This window comes from Moschus berezovskii, chromosome 14 (assembly GCF_049115385.1).
Source record: "Moschus berezovskii isolate FMDL1 chromosome 14, NW_MosBer_1.0, whole genome shotgun sequence".
NCBI lineage: Eukaryota > Metazoa > Chordata > Mammalia > Artiodactyla > Moschidae > Moschus > Moschus berezovskii.
The window spans coordinates 62373975-62391769 of NC_142473.1; the positions used below are offsets into that span (position 1 = coordinate 62373975).

General features: G+C 37.5%; 1 protein-coding gene across 2 annotated transcripts in view; it reads right to left on the minus strand.

The window, feature by feature from the left end:
- Nucleotides 1–1710: 1710 nt before the first annotated feature.
- The window catches only part of LGR4 (leucine rich repeat containing G protein-coupled receptor 4), a 104752-nt gene continuing 88667 nt past the window's right edge, over nt 1711–17795 (minus strand). For both annotated transcript variants that reach the window (XM_055423749.2, XM_055423750.2), the window contains exons 8-18: nt 17621–17692; nt 17368–17439; nt 16980–17048; nt 14132–14203; nt 12999–13064; nt 11714–11785; nt 9923–9994; nt 9545–9670; nt 8637–8752; nt 8287–8370; nt 1711–5934 (exon numbers count right to left, since the gene is read on the minus strand). In XM_055423749.2, the coding sequence (XP_055279724.2) occupies nt 4658–5934; nt 8287–8370; nt 8637–8752; nt 9545–9670; nt 9923–9994; nt 11714–11785; nt 12999–13064; nt 14132–14203; nt 16980–17048; nt 17368–17439; nt 17621–17692 (2098 nt within the window). In that variant the 3' untranslated portion in view covers nt 1711–4657. The remainder of the gene's footprint in view (nt 5935–8286; nt 8371–8636; nt 8753–9544; nt 9671–9922; nt 9995–11713; nt 11786–12998; nt 13065–14131; nt 14204–16979; nt 17049–17367; nt 17440–17620; nt 17693–17795) is intronic.

The window sequence follows — 17795 nt, forward strand, 5'->3', positions numbered from 1 at the left end:
AATAAAATATGACATGGTTAAAACTATTTAAATGGAATATAAACTTTGTTAAAATTTTCAGTAAAAATGAAAATGGAAGAAAACTGGAGTAATTTAAATGAGTGATGAAATTGATGGAGGAATAAAAATGGCTTGAGTTTTCATTCTCTTAACCTAATTACTCAATAGTGTCATGTCTGGTTAAAACCTTTTAGGTGAGGATCTTTAGAATTAATAAATTAATTGATTGATGCGAAACAGCATCACCCTGGGTCACTTTAGGGCTCCATAAGGCAGTAAACTTGAGAAGCTGTTCCCAAGAAACATCACCCCATATTACTGAAGCATAGTAGGAAAACAAGTTTCAGTATGAAAGGGCTTGGATTTGAAGCCATGGTTTTTCTATTTGCTAGGTTTCCCTCAGTAAGTTTCCCTGGAGAAGAAAATGGCCACTCACTCCCATATTCTTGCCTGGGAAATCCCAGGACAGAGAAGCCTGGTGGGCTACAGTCTATGGGGTCACAGTCAGCCACGACTGAGCGACTAACACACAACATCACCTAAATAAGCTGTTTGGCCTTTCCAAGTCCTTACTCACTCCTCTGTAAAACAGGGAAGTTCTGTAATCTGTTTCCCAGTTATCTGTTCTGTTCTGTCGCTCAGTCGTGTCCTACTCTTTGCGACCCCGTGAACTGTAGCCTACCAGGCTTCTCCGTCCATGGGATTCTCCAGGCAAGAATACTGGAGTGGGTTACCGTTTCCTTCTCCAGGGGATCTTCCCGACCCAGGGATCGAACCCGGGTCTCCCGCATTGGAGGCAGACACTTTAACCTCTGAGCCACCAGGGAAGCCCATCTTATTAATTCTCAAAACTTCTAGCCCAGGATCAGACAAGAGAAAATGGTAAATGGTAACTTGTGTCATATAAGCTCCAAAACTTTCCCACTGTAACCTCTTACTATGAGAATCTAAAATGTTTTAAACAAATTATGCCCTTTCCTGGATGCCTCAGAATCATCCAATACATGACCAAGTATTGCATTATGTTGTAACAACTCTGGAACTATGAGGCAAAGAGCCACTAGTGTTGGTGCTTGAACATAATCAAATCCTGTGGTCTCATTTCTTACAGCGCCTTTTCATTACTGGGACTGAGAAACCATAATCAAGCTTGGTAGAATTATATAAAATGTATAAATAAGGTCAAAAGGCCTCTCCCTTAAGTTTCAGGATGTTGACTTAGTTACTTCTCTCCTTACTACTCATTTATTTATATATTTATTTTCACTTTCATGGTATATTGGGGATAATTTCTGTTTTTTTGGTTGGCACTGTCATCTTGTGTAAGTGAAAAGAGAGACCTTTGCTTGAAAATCTGTTACCAAAAGTAACATTATTACCAGTGAGTCCTAAGGCAATATATTATACCTCTTAAAAAAATGTAGCCCTGGACATATTGAAACATTTTCAGATGAAACAAAATGTCTAGGATTTGCTTCAGTGTAATCCAAGGGGCAGAGGGATTCCAGAAGATGAGTGAATGGGATGAAGAAGAAATGACATTTACCACGTGCTCTTGACAACTGCCAAAGTTGGATGATGGGCATGGGCAGTGAGGGCCGAGAGCGTAGGAGGGGTAATTACAGTATTCTACTTTTGGTTATGGAAATTCCAAACATATACTGAAGTTTAAAACAAAAACAAACAAAAAGAAAAAAATTAAGGGGAACTGGGTGCTGGTTTGGGCTCTAATTTGCTGTGTCAAGTATTCACTTAAATTTCATTAGGCCCTCTGTTTTCCCATCTGTAAAATGAGGGCTTGATGATTATGAATACTGAGTTAGTTCTAAGCACAACAGTCCCTCCTTATCCATGAGGGTCCCAAACTCCCAGTGGATGCCCGAAACTGCAGATAGTACCAAACCCTACAAATACCATGTTTTTTCCTACACAGTTGTTTTTTTTTTTAACTTTTTATTTTGTATTGGGGTATAGCCAGTTAGCAATGCTGTGATAGTTTCAGGTGAACTGAAGGGACTCAGCCATATATACACATGTATCCATTTTCCACAAAACTCCCCTCCTATCCAGGCTACCACATAACATTGAGCAGAGTTCCTTGTGCTATAGAGTAGGTCCTTATTGGTTATCCACTTTAAATATAGCAGTTTTATTTATCAGTTAGGCACAGTAAGAGAATATCCAAATTACCAACATCATTATTCTCATGCTTTGGGGCCACTACTTGAACACAAACGCTGAGAGTCAGAGATGGCTACTCAGTGACTAAAGGACAGCAAACACTGGACAAGGGATGATTCATTTCAGAATAGAACAGTGCAAGATTTCATCACACTACTCAGAAGGGCACACAATTTAAAACTTTTGAGTTTATTTCTAGAATTTTCCATTTTAATTTTCCATTTTGGGACCACTGTTGGCTATAGGCAACTAAAACTATGGAAAGTGAAACCTCGGATAAGACAAGAAAGGGAGGACTATTCCATTTTGGCAATTGACCATATCTGGAATATGCAATTTAAAAAAAAAATCATTTGCTTTTAAATAAGCTAATTGAAAATCCTCTTAAATTTCAGTTTGTTTTCCATGAGTATTGTTCAGACTTAAGATACAATAAAACCTTCTAAATTTCAGCAAAGTGTTCTCCCAACATTTCTTCTAGAACTTTTATAAATATTTTACTTTAATTTGCTTAATTTAACACTAAAACAAATTCATTAATATACCTAGTTATAAATTAAGGCAAAATAGATTGCTTTCCAGAAAGTTTAATGATTCAACACACTGCATACAATATTTCCTATCATATGTATAACACAGTTTACCACGTATTTTAAATATCTGCTATTCTATTGTTTAAATGAATGCAATGAAAGTATCCAGTAACATGACTTTTGAAGAAAAAAACTTTTAGCTAGATTTTTTTTACCAAGTTATGATTTAATATTTATCAGATGTGTAAATATACAAACATGATGGCAGTTTTAAAAACTTGTGAATAGTTGGCCTTACAAAATTACAACACACTGTAAATAAATCCCTCCCACATTTTATACAAACTACATGATTTTGATATACAAAGATTCTGTTTTTATTACACTGACAATGTACAACCAAGAGTATTTACAATGCAAAAAGTATATAAACCACAATTTAACATTCTGCTACTGGCAGCCACTATAGTTTAGGAGGTAGCTTTAATTAAACAAAATGAACAGAAGCCACATTTCCCAACTTGTGTTCTAAAAATAATTTACATAAGATAAAAATTCATTATATGCACATTATATACAGTTTAATTATTAAACTGCAATCTAGCTTACTGTTTTTTAGTATCACATGAACAACTAATATGGCAGTGGATTTGCTATTGATTTAGCATACTGTTCAAAAAAATGTATTGAACATTTATAACTTTAAGACTCCACATAATGACATGTCAAAAGTCCATAGATGACTATCAAGTAGAATTTTTAGTTTTTAAAGACATAGGCCTAAGCTTTATGCCTTTTTTTTCCTTAGTGACATATTTGTCTTGTCTCACAAGAACAGTTTCAGAGCTGTTGCACAGGCTCTTGTAAATCAAAGGAAGGGAAAATATATGGGAGCATCCATGTAAGAGCATAGGTTCAGGAGAATCCAGCTCACTAAGAAATAAATGTAAGTGCTTTGTGTCATAATTACTCCCAATTTCTTCCACCTTAGTTGAAACCATCTGCCACAATTTACTTTCTGTACAATTCAAGCTACAGGTAGATCACATACCAAGAGAATTGGAAAATACTGATAAAGCCAATGATATTCGGAAGAGTTTTATCCATGAGAACATTATATGGAGCCATCAAATCCCTCAGATACTTTTAAAATCCCCTGTTAGTAGTTTAGCCAAATCTACTAAAATCACACAGCAATGAGCCCTTTACTTTTTCCTAATAGTATGATCACAAGCACTGAAGAAAAAATGACTGTGATCGAAACAAAGCAACGCATAATGACTGAAGACAAATGTGCTCAGTTATTCTTTTAAAATATAACAGTTGTTAATATTGTTTTAAAAACATCTTCAGGTTTTAAATCTCTTACACAAAATTGATGATTCTATTATATCAGAGATGGATTAGAAAAATGCAAGAATTTAGTACCTACATCCACTCTCATAGTCCTGTCTGGGAAACGATTCCACCAAACCTTTTTTTTGGCCCTGCAGTAAGTTGTCCTGAGATTAATGATGAAACATTAGGTAAAATTAGCAAGCCTTTTTCTTCAATTATATAAAATCACCATTTAAAATATTCTTAAAAAATATTAACAGCTGTTCTCTATCTTGTGCTTAATTCAGAAACAGGTATAAATTTGCTCCTTATGGATCAGAAAAACCCAACGTTATATTGCTACGATATACATAAAATCGTTTTCAAGTTAACTATTTGTTTCAAATAGACTACACATTGCTTGGACACTGCATTTTGTCATTAATCAATAGTTCAGGCACTTGTCCTTTGCAAAGGTCTGTTTGAAGAAATAACCTGCCACCTTTCTCCTTCTAAGTGACACCAGGCAGTGATCACTGAAGTGCTTCCCAGAAGAGAGATCAGAGTTCATTCTTATAAACACTGTGATTTTGGTTGATGGGAGAAACAGTTACAAACACATGGATTCAGTCTTTAACTCTTGGGAGATTGTAAGCATAGCGCACCAATGGGAATCCTCTACTCTGATAGAAGCAGGCTCGTCCGCAAGCCTGAACCTGGTCAGAACTGTCTGAGACAAAGGAATCTTCTTCATCGGCGTAATCAGAGTGGGCGGACTGCGTGCCACAGTCGGACCAATAGCCGTCTGGCCTTTGGCAAGAACCCACTGTCAAGGCAGGACAGCTGTGTGATTTTATTAAGTGTTTGCAGGACACTGGCTTTGTCAACAGGAAGGCTTCGCAGCAGTCACACACAGTCAGGTTGCCCTGCAGATGTGAGTACATGCCGCAGTCGTAGTAGAAATCCTGCTCCACACAACCGGCTTGGCTGCTGATGGAAACTGAGGCCGATCCGCTTTTCTTGGTAACATGGCGCTTCAGTAACTTCCAGTCTTCTTTAAACTTTGGGTTGAAGAAGACATAGAGGACTGGATTCAGGCAAGCAGGCAATGGGAAAAATATCAGAGTAACAGACTTCATTATTTCGGGGCTGATCGAGATGGCGGTGATCAATGGCGCGAACGAGAAAAACGCCACGGGGCAGAAAAAGATGCAGTTGGTGAAGATGAGCCAAGCGACATGCTTAATCATGCCAGCGTGGGAGTTCTCGGAAAGGTCTTCTTTCTCCAAGTTGCAGTAGAGTTTAGTGTAGATTATGGCCATTAATAAAAATGCTAGTGAGTTTAACAGCACTAAAGTTACGGTAAACCCTAACGATGGGGTTTCTCCGGTGGGAAATGGCAAGCACAGAGGGGAGGCGGAATACTCCCCTCTGTGGAAAAGGGGGAAACAGCCTGCCACTGCGGCCCCCAGAAAAGCCAAAAGGGCAGCAATCCGGAACTGTCTGAGGTGATTGCTCTTCCCATTTTTCATCATATCTTTCGCAGATAAGCTTCTTTCGACGGCTGCTAACATTAATAAAAATATGGCGCTTTCTGAGGAGAAAACGGCAAGAAACCCAGCTATTTTGCAGCCACTGCCTACCTCCCACCAAATGCCAAATTCAGCAAATCGGCCCCAGGACACAGCATCCAGAAAAGTTAAGATTCCGGTATAAGCTCCCATGAATAAGTTAGACACAGAAATCAGGCCTATAAACAATTTGGAGGAAGGCACTGATGTACAAGATGCAAATATTGTTAAAATGACAAGCAGGTTGAAAAACAATGCAACCAAGAAAATGAACCACACAGTAAGACGGATCATCCAACTTCCCAGCAAGTATTCGCAGGGCTTAAAAGCACCTAAAATGAAAGAGAGAAAAGACAGTTTATAAAAGACTATCTCCCATAAGATATGGCTTGAGAAATTATTATTAGAATAATTAATCTACTACCAAAGTGAATTGACCCAAACTGAAAAGATTATCATTTCTTAGGCATCTAATCGCTGGACTAGGCTATTTAAAAAATTATTTTAATATGTCCTCTTATTGTATATTTATTTCTTTTATTAACTACTTGGCAAAGTCATGCAGTGATATTTAAAGGAAATTTTTCACTTTTTCTCACACAGAAGTTAATATACATAGCACAGTGACTAGTATGTGAAAGTTACTTCATATGGGGCTTGGAATCAGATAAACTAGGGTTTGAGCTTAGGGGTTATAACTTGCTGCTTTTAAGAGGGCAGCTTAAACCTCTATAAATTTCATTTTCCCACTTGTGGATAATAACACCTATTTCATAGCATTGTGTAGCTTAAGTAAAATTACACACACAAGGTACTTAAACAGGCTACTAGGTACATAGTTGGACTTCAAAAAATGTTAGGTCCTTATCTTCTTTCTTCCCAGTTCCTAATATACTTTATACTAATTATATATGATATGTATATGTGACATATGTTTTATACACATTTCTTACAGCCTTCAAAAGCAATCTGATGAAACAGGCTAAGATAAATATAATTATCCCCATTTTTCACAAAGAGATTTCAAAGTGTTTGGTAGACCTGACAGAGGTCATTGAACAAAATAGTACAGTGAGAGATAAATTACATTGATGTTACCAAATCATGTAAAACTATGTCCAATAACACCCTGCATCACTTAAACTAGAACTGCAAGAACTAATTTAGTAGCTAAGTTGCATGTTCTAGCAACTGACTTTGGCATGCTAGTTATGTCCCAAATGACAACTGTTTTATTTAAAGGTTAGTAAAGAAAAACAAAATGTTGTCTGCAGAGGCACAAGAAAATGTGTTTGATACATCCTGTAAAGCATCTTTATCACTGAGATATTCACAGAACAAGCCTGAGCTGCACTATTTATATTGATTTGACTGAAGAAACTTACAGAAAAAATTTTTTTCTATTTAATTTTTTTATTTCCCCCCTCCGGGAAGTGTGAAGAGGAAGCTTTCACCTTTATCTCTGAATCTGAACTCATCTTTCTACAAAGGAACAAGCAGTAGCTCTCATGATCCAGGAGAATAGGACACCCTTTGGAAAGTGTTTGACTAGTGGATGAAATTACTTCCCCTCAAAGGCCTGGGAAGTCGGCTCCACTCCTGTCTTGGAAACCAGCTGCCTTCTCCAGTTTTAAAAGAAGGTTCCTGCTGTCTTCACTTCCTGCTTCTGTGTCACCACATGGCTGTCTCTGTGTTACTACATCGGAGTGGAGTTGGGGAAATAGGTTTGCCATTCACTCCTTTGCCACCTGGGGAGATGAGCTCAGACCAACTTTCCTCTTGGCTGACCCTCAAAGTTTAAAATCAGAAAGAAAGAAATGGAATCTCTGCATATTCATGTCTAGACTCCCCTTTAATAAAGACTTTCGCTTCCTTAAGTCCAATACAAAAACCCCAGCAAACAAGTGAGTGAACTACAGCCCTTGATTTCTAACAATCAATACCTTTTATAGATTTTATAAATGATTCTTGTCAAACCCATTCACTCATCTGATTGCTATAAACTTATTCTCTACACCAGGAACTGTGCTAATATTAAAAGAACACATACACAGCCTCTGAAGAAGCTCACCAATTCAGTAGTAATCATTAAAGAATCCATAATACTTATGATTCTGAGTTATAAAATTAATGTTCAGAACATCCTGTGTGATTAAACAGGAATCTACTTCATAGCACACAACTTAGCCATTAAAATTTTTTTAACAGTAAAATTACAAATCCATCTTCTCTGATAGATTAGGCAGGATATCACAGTCACGATCTAATACTAAATTGTGGTGTCAGTTTAGGAACTCTCCCAAGTCTACTAAAGTTCAGTGAAGTAAAATAGAAAAGTAGACAAGGTTGCATTAAGGATAATACTAAAAGTCCTTATAGACCAGTAACTTCCAGAACTATCCCAGGGTTAAAGTTGCATGAAGAAAGTCCCTCTCCATCCTTAATGTGTGTAACCCCCATCTGGGGAGCTTGTTAACACAAAGATTCTGAGTCACTGGGTCTGGCCTCAGATTCTTCAAGAGATGCCTAAGCTCCTGGTATATAGACCACAGGTGAATCAGGTCTTATGAAATCATCTAGTCCTACTCCTATTACAGAAATCACATTTATCCCTGGAAGTTTTAGATACATTTGCCTAACGTTCATTTAAAGCAAGAAATTGCAGCCAAATGTACTATGCTTACCTATTGAGGGTGTGCAATGGATAATGATTTGACTGTGCTCCTCATTTTCAGCACTGCTGGTGACACCTGCCACATCACTGAGACCTGAACAAATAATACAAACTGTTCAATTCAAGCTTCAGGCAGATTAAAAGATTACAACACTTTTCCAGCAGTGTTTTCTCTCGTACATGATGTAAGTTCAGTGTGTACCACACTTAATAACATATTAAAGATGTCAGGAACACAGTACACAAAAGCCATTTTTCCTCCACAGATTTCATACTGATCCTTCACAAACTGATTATAATAACACAGACTTTGATTAATGCCGTAAAGAGTGTTCTGTTTTTAAAAGTTCATGCACTTGCCTTTATCCTTTGACCCACTGTGGTCTTGCAGGCTGTTATCTTCTGTGTTTGAATGTGTATAAGAGTCACAACCCCAAAATGCACAGCACTGATAAGCATATGGTACCGATAAAGACCTGGAAAGAAATGGCAAAATCTATACTGAAATACCAACTTCACAGACATGCTTTTGTTTTGTGAAAGGTAAATACTTTAAACTGGTCCTTATCCTCTCTGGACTTAGTTTCTTCATTTGTTGAAAACAAAAGGCTCTAGTATCAGGGGGCACCATGAGTTTCTCCAATTAGATAAGGTATGCTTTGGAAAACTGAATTTGAATCAAGCCATCCTTAAAGTTTAATAGCAATACTGCAATTTAAAGAAAAATTTTATCAGACTCCTTTTATAAATGAATTAACCACACCTAATGTATCATATGAAACTGGTAGTTTCATTTAAAATTAATGTTCCAGGTCATTTGTGACTTTACACCATTAAATGAATTCGCATTCCCATATAAGTATAATGAAAATACTTTTCCTCTTCTCCCACGATAATATTCCCAAGCCCTCCCTCTACTATATCTAATGAGGTCCCCGCTCTAACTCTGTCTCTATGAAGTATTATCACATTGTAACAGTTTTCTGTTGGCTCACAAGTGGTTTCTGCTATCATGTTGCAAATGATAAATCCTATTATACATAAAACCATTCTGATGAAGGGCTATATTATCTCTTTGACAGCATTACAGACTGCACTTCATGTTCTCAACAAGGATGGAATAGTGCTCTATTTTTTTCCAAATTTGTGAGGATTGAGGTTGAAATCTGGGAACCACAGCAAAAAAAATAAAAATAAAAAACCAGGATACTCTATAATCTGAAGGCCTACCAAAATTTCCACAAAAAAGAAAAATAAGAAAAACACACCTGAGATTAACAAAGTCTTTAGCTGCTAAGGCTTCTTTCAGCTTGAAGTTGCCCACAAGTTTCAGTTGATTTAGCCCATTTAGGCCTTCCGTTGGAAATGAAGTTAATTCATTGAAACTTACATCTCTAAAATGTGAATAAGACTTCACATTAACTCCTAAAACACAAGTCTGTACATGTATTAACATCATAAATACTAGAGCTTTAAGAGGAAGTTTAGGTGAGGAAAAACCATTTCACAAGCTGTCACTATATCATAGCAGGTTAGCATTTATACAAAGGAACACTCAAAAGAAAGATGATTTGGGTAGGCAATGCTAAAACACAAGTTTCTGTAGACTATTCACTACTTTCATGATATCGTTGCATGAAACTTACAAATTTGTTATTGACCCAAGCTTGGCAAAAGCTCTGTCATCAATTTCATGGATCAGGTTTCTACTAAGATCTCTGTAATTATAAAAATAAATTGTTAACTCCTTTCAAATAAACTCGAAATGCAATTACTTTGACTACACTAATATCCCTGATAAAATAACAAAGATGCTTAATCCTGTTCAACAACATTTTTAATATTTATGTGGAAGGCCTCCCCTTCACAACAATCTATTTCTTGGAATGTGTTCCAGGGAGGAGTAATTTCAGTTGGCATCTGTTTCAAAACAGTTGTGAATTTTCTCCTCCTTATCATTCTGGTACCAGTTCAAAAATACAAATGATATGATATAGCTTCTGGTACTATTAACTAGGTGAGGAGAAGCACAGCTCCTGACAAAGCTGAAAATAAAAACAGGCTTAGTGTTGTTTGCCTTCGCAAAGGTTAGTGATAAGGCCCTTCGGGAAGACAAAGAATCAATACGCAAACAAGAGCATTCCAGAAGGGCTTCAGATATCATTCTTCCCCCAAGCAGGAAAAAAAAATCCATATCTACACCAGAGCCACATACTACATTCAGGAACACACCCTGTGGAATTCTGATATTACAGAATTAATAGAACAGAGAAATAATCTGCAGTCACACTTACAGGGAACCTTAATGGAAATTTAAAGATAGGATAAATTCATTCCATGACACATCTCCTGGATAACAGGAAAATTCGACAGACTTGGTTCCAAATCGTGACAAAGCAGGGTAGCTTTGCATTGTTGTCACTTATCAGTGCTCTGGAAGTGACTACATCTGGGAGTCAGTCCCTTTCCCTACTACTGCCCAGGCCCACAGGAAGCCTATCTGCCACAAGGCAAGATCCAGAAACCCAACTACCAATAAAGTATTTTTCTAGTAGAACACATGTGATTTCTTAATGAGGATCTACCAGAAAACATGATATATTAGTATCTGTAATTTCAATTCACTGTCAATGTTTCCAATTTTTTTCTATATTAAAAAAAGTTTCCTAATTAAGTGTATTGTGTCTTCTGCATTGCATGAAGGCAGTGACACGGTTTGTCCTAGTCATCTCTATATTCCCAAGTGCTTAACAGAGTACGAGGCACAAATATGTCCTCAAATACAAATCACTTTTTAAATGAGTGTGTCTGCTGCGTATTAGCTGTGTTTGTCAGGATAGACACCAGTACAGGGGTCAGCAAACCTCTTCTGTAGAGCATCAGATAGTGATAGTAAATATTCTTCGCCTCTGGGGGTGACATGGTCTCTGCTGCAACTATTTGACTATGCCATAGCATGGTGAAAACAGCTTTCAGTTCAGTTCAGTTCAGTTCAGTCACTCAGTCGTGTGCGACTCTTTGCGACCCCATGAAAACAGCTGTAGACAATACTTAACCAAAGGGCATGGCTGTGTTCTAATAAAGCTTATTTGACAGAAACGGTAAACAGCTTGACTGTGACCCACAGGCTACAGTATGCCCACCCATCACCTAAAGAACTGGCAAACTTCATTACTATGACTTGAAAATACACAAGGTGCATTTCTTAAGCTATACACATTATATTCTTTTGACTCATAAATTTCATAAATTAGCTAAGGTTAAAAAAAAAAACACTGAAAAGAAATTAAAGTACCACATGGTAAAGTTTGAAAAATAGTATTTATGCATAATAAATTATATTTAAGTATATTTACTAACATGGAAATTGTAATGATATATTAATTTACAGCCTGACAACAATTTTATTTGCCTCTGATAAGCATAGAGGAACTTACAGAATCTTTAGGGATGTCAGGCCTTGAAAAGTATCTTCCTTTATTTGGTGGATCTGATTTCGCTGCAAAGAACTAAAAAAAGAATAAGATGAAAGGTAAAAAAAAAAAGAAACGAGAAAATATTTTCTATTTTGAAAAATAACGTTTCTTAATTAACTTTTTCGAAGTTTAAATATTCATTCACAAGTAACACTAATTGATCTTGTTGAAAGTAAAGAGAACTGTTGTTGCCTCATCTGAAGGATGAAAGGACTAGACTAATTGGTATTACGCCCAAAATGAAACTAACAGTTAAGGTACACTATCTAAATTCCTCACCAACTCCACTCAGGAGTGAGAGCAGGAAAACAACACAGTGACAAAGGACCCAAGACACTATCAAGCTTTCAAAAGATATGGAATAACACTAATTGCACATGACTAAGTGAAAGAAGACAATCTAGAAAAGCTACATACTATGGTTCCAGCTAAATGACATTTTGGAAAAGCCAAAATGATGGAGGCGAGAAAAAAAAAACAGTAGTTTCCAAATCTTAGGGTGGTGAAAGGACTCTGTATAATACTATAATAATTAACACATGTCATTATACATTTGTCCAAATCCATAGAATGTTCAATACCAATTAACCCTAATTAAACTATGTATTCAGGGTGATAAGGATGTGTCAGAGTAGGTTCATAAATTAGAACAGAATCCTATTCTGGTGGAGAATGTTGACTCGGGGTAGGCTATGTACGTATGAAGGTGGGGAGTATAGGAAATCTCTGAACCTTTTGTTCAGTACTGTTGTGAATTTAAAGCTGCTCAAAAGAAAAAAAATAAAGTCTATTAGAAAAAGAAAAACAAAAAAAGAACCCAAGACAATATAACCATGTCAAGTACTGCAGAAAGAAGGTCAGAGGAAGGAGGAGATACTATAAAACATGGAGGAGATATTATAAAATATTATAAAACATTCCTCCCTTTCTCGACCTCCCAGTCAACTCCCACCAGAGCTGTATTATAAAGCTACATGGTAGACATCCAGACCCGGACCAGATTTTGTTTGTTTGGTTTTTCCTACTGTCCTCCTCCCATACAGTCTCACAGATTGCCTGACAGATAGGTACCCAGTAAGTGCTTGTCACATGAACATACCTGGTGCCACTGAACATTTATTCGCAGGAACACCTGACTATGTGAATTTCTAAGACCTTAATATGGAAGTCATTTATTTACAATAGGAAAGGCTCAATGAATTAACAGTAGACCACAGCAAAAAGAGTAAGTCAAAGACCAACTTACATTTCTTCCAGAGCATGGCAACCATTAAAGCTTGGAAGGTCTTTTATACTGTTGTAAGACAAGTCCCTTAAAACAATGCAAATGGAAAATGATCAATTAATTTTATGTTATCAGAATGCTATATTAAGACAGCTGTACTCAGAAGCATAAAAAACAATGCTAAGATCTGTTATAAAGAGATATGGCTGAACAAGAAAAGAAACTTTGTTTTCCTTACACTTGTAAGCTTTCCAGAGTTCCTTAGGGATAGAACAAGCTTAAAATGGGCAAACTTCGAGTACATAATATTGAGTATAGACAATATAAAATATTTTAAAACATCAAGAATATAAAATAAATATGAAAAATATAGTACAGGAAATACACAAAAATTAATTATGTTCACTCGGTGGAGATATGGATTTTTTAATTTATAATTTTATATTGTTATACCATAAATAATGCCCATGTTATTAAAAAGCTAGAAGAGGAGTGGTGTGTGCACTCATATTTTAAAAAATACTTATATTAAATAAAAAATGGGGACTAGTTAGCTCTGTTAATCCCACTGCAGTTTTCTCTCAATGATATCATTGTTTAATACTCCATGACACCATTTAATTGCTTGCTTGATCAGTCACTTGTTAGTATCTCTCGCCACTGAACACTTATTAACAACTTAGTAACTTAACTGTTTTTGTACATGTTTTATTTACTTTTAATTTTCAGGGCAGCTTCGAGACTTTGGAAAGCTCCAATGCTTAGTTGGTTCCTGATCCAAGAAAGATTTGGGCTCTTACTTAGGTTATGGTGAAAGAACAGCATACAGAGAGGTAACTACCCTGGGGCAACTAGAATAAGGATGAAAGGTCAGGATAAAAGAAAAGAAATCAAGGAAGAGCCCAGCATGGTTTCACTTTATTCAAAGTAGAGTCACAAGATGGGAGATACACACATAACTGTAAAACAAAATTCAAATAAACTTTACCTACCCAGGGGGATACCAGAACACCTGCTCATTTCCATGAAGGGAACGAATAAGAAATAATTATATCATAATGTCACCAAATGAAAACACTTTATTAAAAACAAAACTCAACCTATGTGAAATACATAAAAGAAAAGCAGGAGACGGGAAGAGGAATCCAACTTACAAAGTCCTAAGTCTCTTCTGTTCCTGGCACAAATTACTGGATATGCTGCTTATCTTCGTACCTGTCAAGGTCCTGTGGAGAAACATTGTTTGTCTAAGAAATGACTCAAGTTGAGATGGTAAACAAAACGCTGTTCTCACAGAGAAAAGTACATGTTCACATATTTGCATATGGACTAGAGTCTATGTATCCTGCTGCCTAACTACTCCCTAAAGTGGGAAGAGGAATGACCCCTCTAATGCAGAAAGCTTTGTGATAAGATGTTCATAGTGTCCAGAGGATAAGCTTGAGTTCTCATGTGGACCAACAGAAAAAAATGAATCCATAGTTACAGCTGACCATGGTCACCTGCAAGTTTGTCACCGACCCTCATACCCAAAATATTTGAGACCAAGTTATTATCCTGCCCCCCAAATCTTGATTCTGTCTACTATTTCAATCAACCTGACTCAATGTTCTGAAATTTTCTTTTAATCCCTGTATGATTAGGCCCCTCAAGATGGCTGCTCTCTTGCTCTTACAATCCCAGCCCAACCAGTACCTGCTTCACCTACACGCTACTCACATAACCCTTCCTACATATTTGTCCCAGGCCTGGGGCAGTGAAGGGTGTGCCCCTCTGCTGGTTTCCCTGGTAACTGATGAGCCAACCTGATGTCTATTCCGATCAATATAACTGGTAATCTCCCCTTCCTCTCCACCACCCTGGGGAGCAAAAACTGCACCATGTCCTGTCAGCTGGATGCTGGTGAGGTGTTGCTCCGGAATCCTGCTTCAGACATGTAAGCTCCCCCATTCGTTAAACCACTGATGTCTCTATTGCTGATTCCGGGCTCTTTCTTCAGACTTGAAGCTGGGCAAGTACAGGCCCTAAAGACCTCTGGGGTGCAGCCCAGTAATCCATCCTCCCTTTCTATGTCCTCATCTGCACTTAACCATCAATTTCTGTTCTTTCTTCTTCTGTAGATCTCAGCATCTGACCGTTTTCATTTTTACTGCTACTAGGCAGATCAAGGGTGAAATGATGCAGAGGGAGGGAGGAATCTAAGGCCTCACAGAGGAATTCCAGGGATGGATTGAAGACACAGAACTCTCATAGTTAAATGTGCTCACTTAGCGAAGTGGAGTATTCCCATGGTCTCCTCACCATTCTAGCTCTAGTATTCTCTTCTTACCCTCTTCACACCACCTCATCCAACATTTTTTAACATCTCCAAACTGCCTTGAGAGTTGAATTTAAACTCCTTAGCTCAATGCTTCCTGACTTCTTTTCTTACATCTTGGCACACATGAAAATTGTAACCTGTGCATTACACTTGTGGTCCTTGTGGTAGAGACCGTAGCCACATCAGACCCCACGTGGCTTCTGGAGGGCTGAGGTCATCAAGATCTTACATGCACCTGCAACCCATTCACAGGCCACCCATTGAGAAGCTCTGCCATAACCAAACGTTCAATGTTCAAGGTGTGTCATTTTAAACTTACAAGCCCAACAATTTTCCAAATTTCTCCATGTCATTCCCCACACTATTATCAACAAGTCTAGCTATATTCGATCATCTGTATGTCATACTTAGGCTTCCTAGATGGCTCAATAGTAGAGAATCTGCCTGCCACTGCAGGAGATGAAGGACATGCGGGTTCACTCCCTGGGTGGGGAAGATCCCCTGGAAAAGGAAATGGCAACCCACTTCAGTATTCTTGCCCAAGAAATCCCATGGAGACTGGTGGAGTATAGTCCGTGGAGTTACAAAAGAGTTGGACACGACCTAGCAACTGAGCACACACGCAGGCTATCAGTTCAGTTCAATTGTTCAGTCATGTCCAACTCTTTGCCACCCCATGAACTGCAGCGCGCCAGGCTTTCCTGTCCATCACTAACTCCCAGAGCTTGCTCAAACTCATGTCCATCAAGTCAGTGATGACATCCAGCCATCTCATCCTCTGTCATCCCCTCCTCCTCCCACCTTCATTCTTTCCCAGCATCAGGGTCTTTCCCAATGAGTCAGTTCTTTGCATCAGGTGGCCAAGGTATTGGAGTTTCAGCTTCAGCATCAGTCCTTCCAATGAATATTCAGGACTTCCTTTAGGATTGACTGGTTTGATTTCCTTGCAGTCCAAGGGACTCTCAAGAGTCTTCTCCAACATCACAGTTCAAAAGCATCAATTCTTCAGCACTCAGTTTTCTTTATAGTCCAACTCTCACATCCACACAAGACCACTGGGAAAACTATAGCCTTGACTAGATGGACCTTTCTTGGTAAAGTAATGTCTCTGCTTTTTAATATGCTGTCTAGGTTGGTCATAGCTTTTTTTCCAAGGAGCAAGCATCTTTTAATTTCATAGGTGCAGTCACCATCTGCAGTGATTTTGGAGCCCAGAAAAATAAAGTCTCTCACTGTTCCCATTATTTCCCCATATATTCACCAAGTGATTGCATGCATGCCAAGAAATTTTCAGTATTCCCCATTTCACTAAGGCTTGTTTTTCTAAATAAAAGATCCAGCTCGGTGAAATCTAATTTTGAAACACTTAACCTCTTCCATAAAGCCTTTTCTGATAGCTTACATGGACTACTCCACTTCTGAACTCCTAAAGCACTGCTTCTAATCTGGTGCTTACTTACTGCCTTATATTTTCAGAGACTTTTTCAGCTTCTACCTCCAGACTATACCTGAGCTGACTGATTTCAAACCCAATACCATCTATCTCTATGCATGGTATTCACAAAGCAAGGATGTAGGAATCAAGATTAACTCATTATCATCACCAAAAAGCACTGGCAACCTACTAGCAGGCCAGTGTGGTGTTATCTTTACACACCCTCGCTTCAAAGAGCCACACTTACAAACTCTCCAGACGGACAGTTCCAGTCAGGTTGGGGAACCGCTGCACCATGCTTGCACCACGAATGACTCTTTAAGAAATTGCGAGAGAAAAAGTAATTTAAAGTAATGAATTTTCATAGATAATATTTTAAACTTATTCTTGAACCAGCTTAAAATTATAATACCACTATACCTAAAAAGATTAGTTTCTGAAAATGTGATCATTTTGACCAGGTGTTCATGAATAAATAAGAACCATTATAAATTTTCGAAATTGTCTTTTGGACTTCCACCAAAGGAAAGAAAATAAATTATACTGTTTTCTGGAGTTACAGTAATAAATTCTAGTTTTCCATTAAAGCAATGGTGTAAATATTCAGGTTGTTTTTTAATTTCTATAATACTTACAAGGAATGCAGTTCAGACAAATTGTGAAATGCTGAGTTCCCCACAAAAGATAGAGGATTGTCATACAAATGTCTGTAAAAACAGCCAAAAAAACAAAGTTTCTATGTGTTCACAAGCACTCCAACACTAAATCTATGTTCACAAAGTTAATATATCTAACAGCCTGAATTTTCATTCTTCATCCAGATGTTTGGCCTCGTACAGACACTGCTTTACATGATTACATACTAAAAGAAAATTTCAAACTACTTACATAGTTTTTAAGAGTGGATTACCATCAAACGCTCCATCAGGGATAACAGAAATAGAATTACTATGAAATAACCTACAAACATAGAAGAAAAATATTTTTAAATGCTTATCCTCTTGTGAAATAAGTTAAAACTCAAATATCTACTACTATTCAGTAGTATATAAAATATAACTGA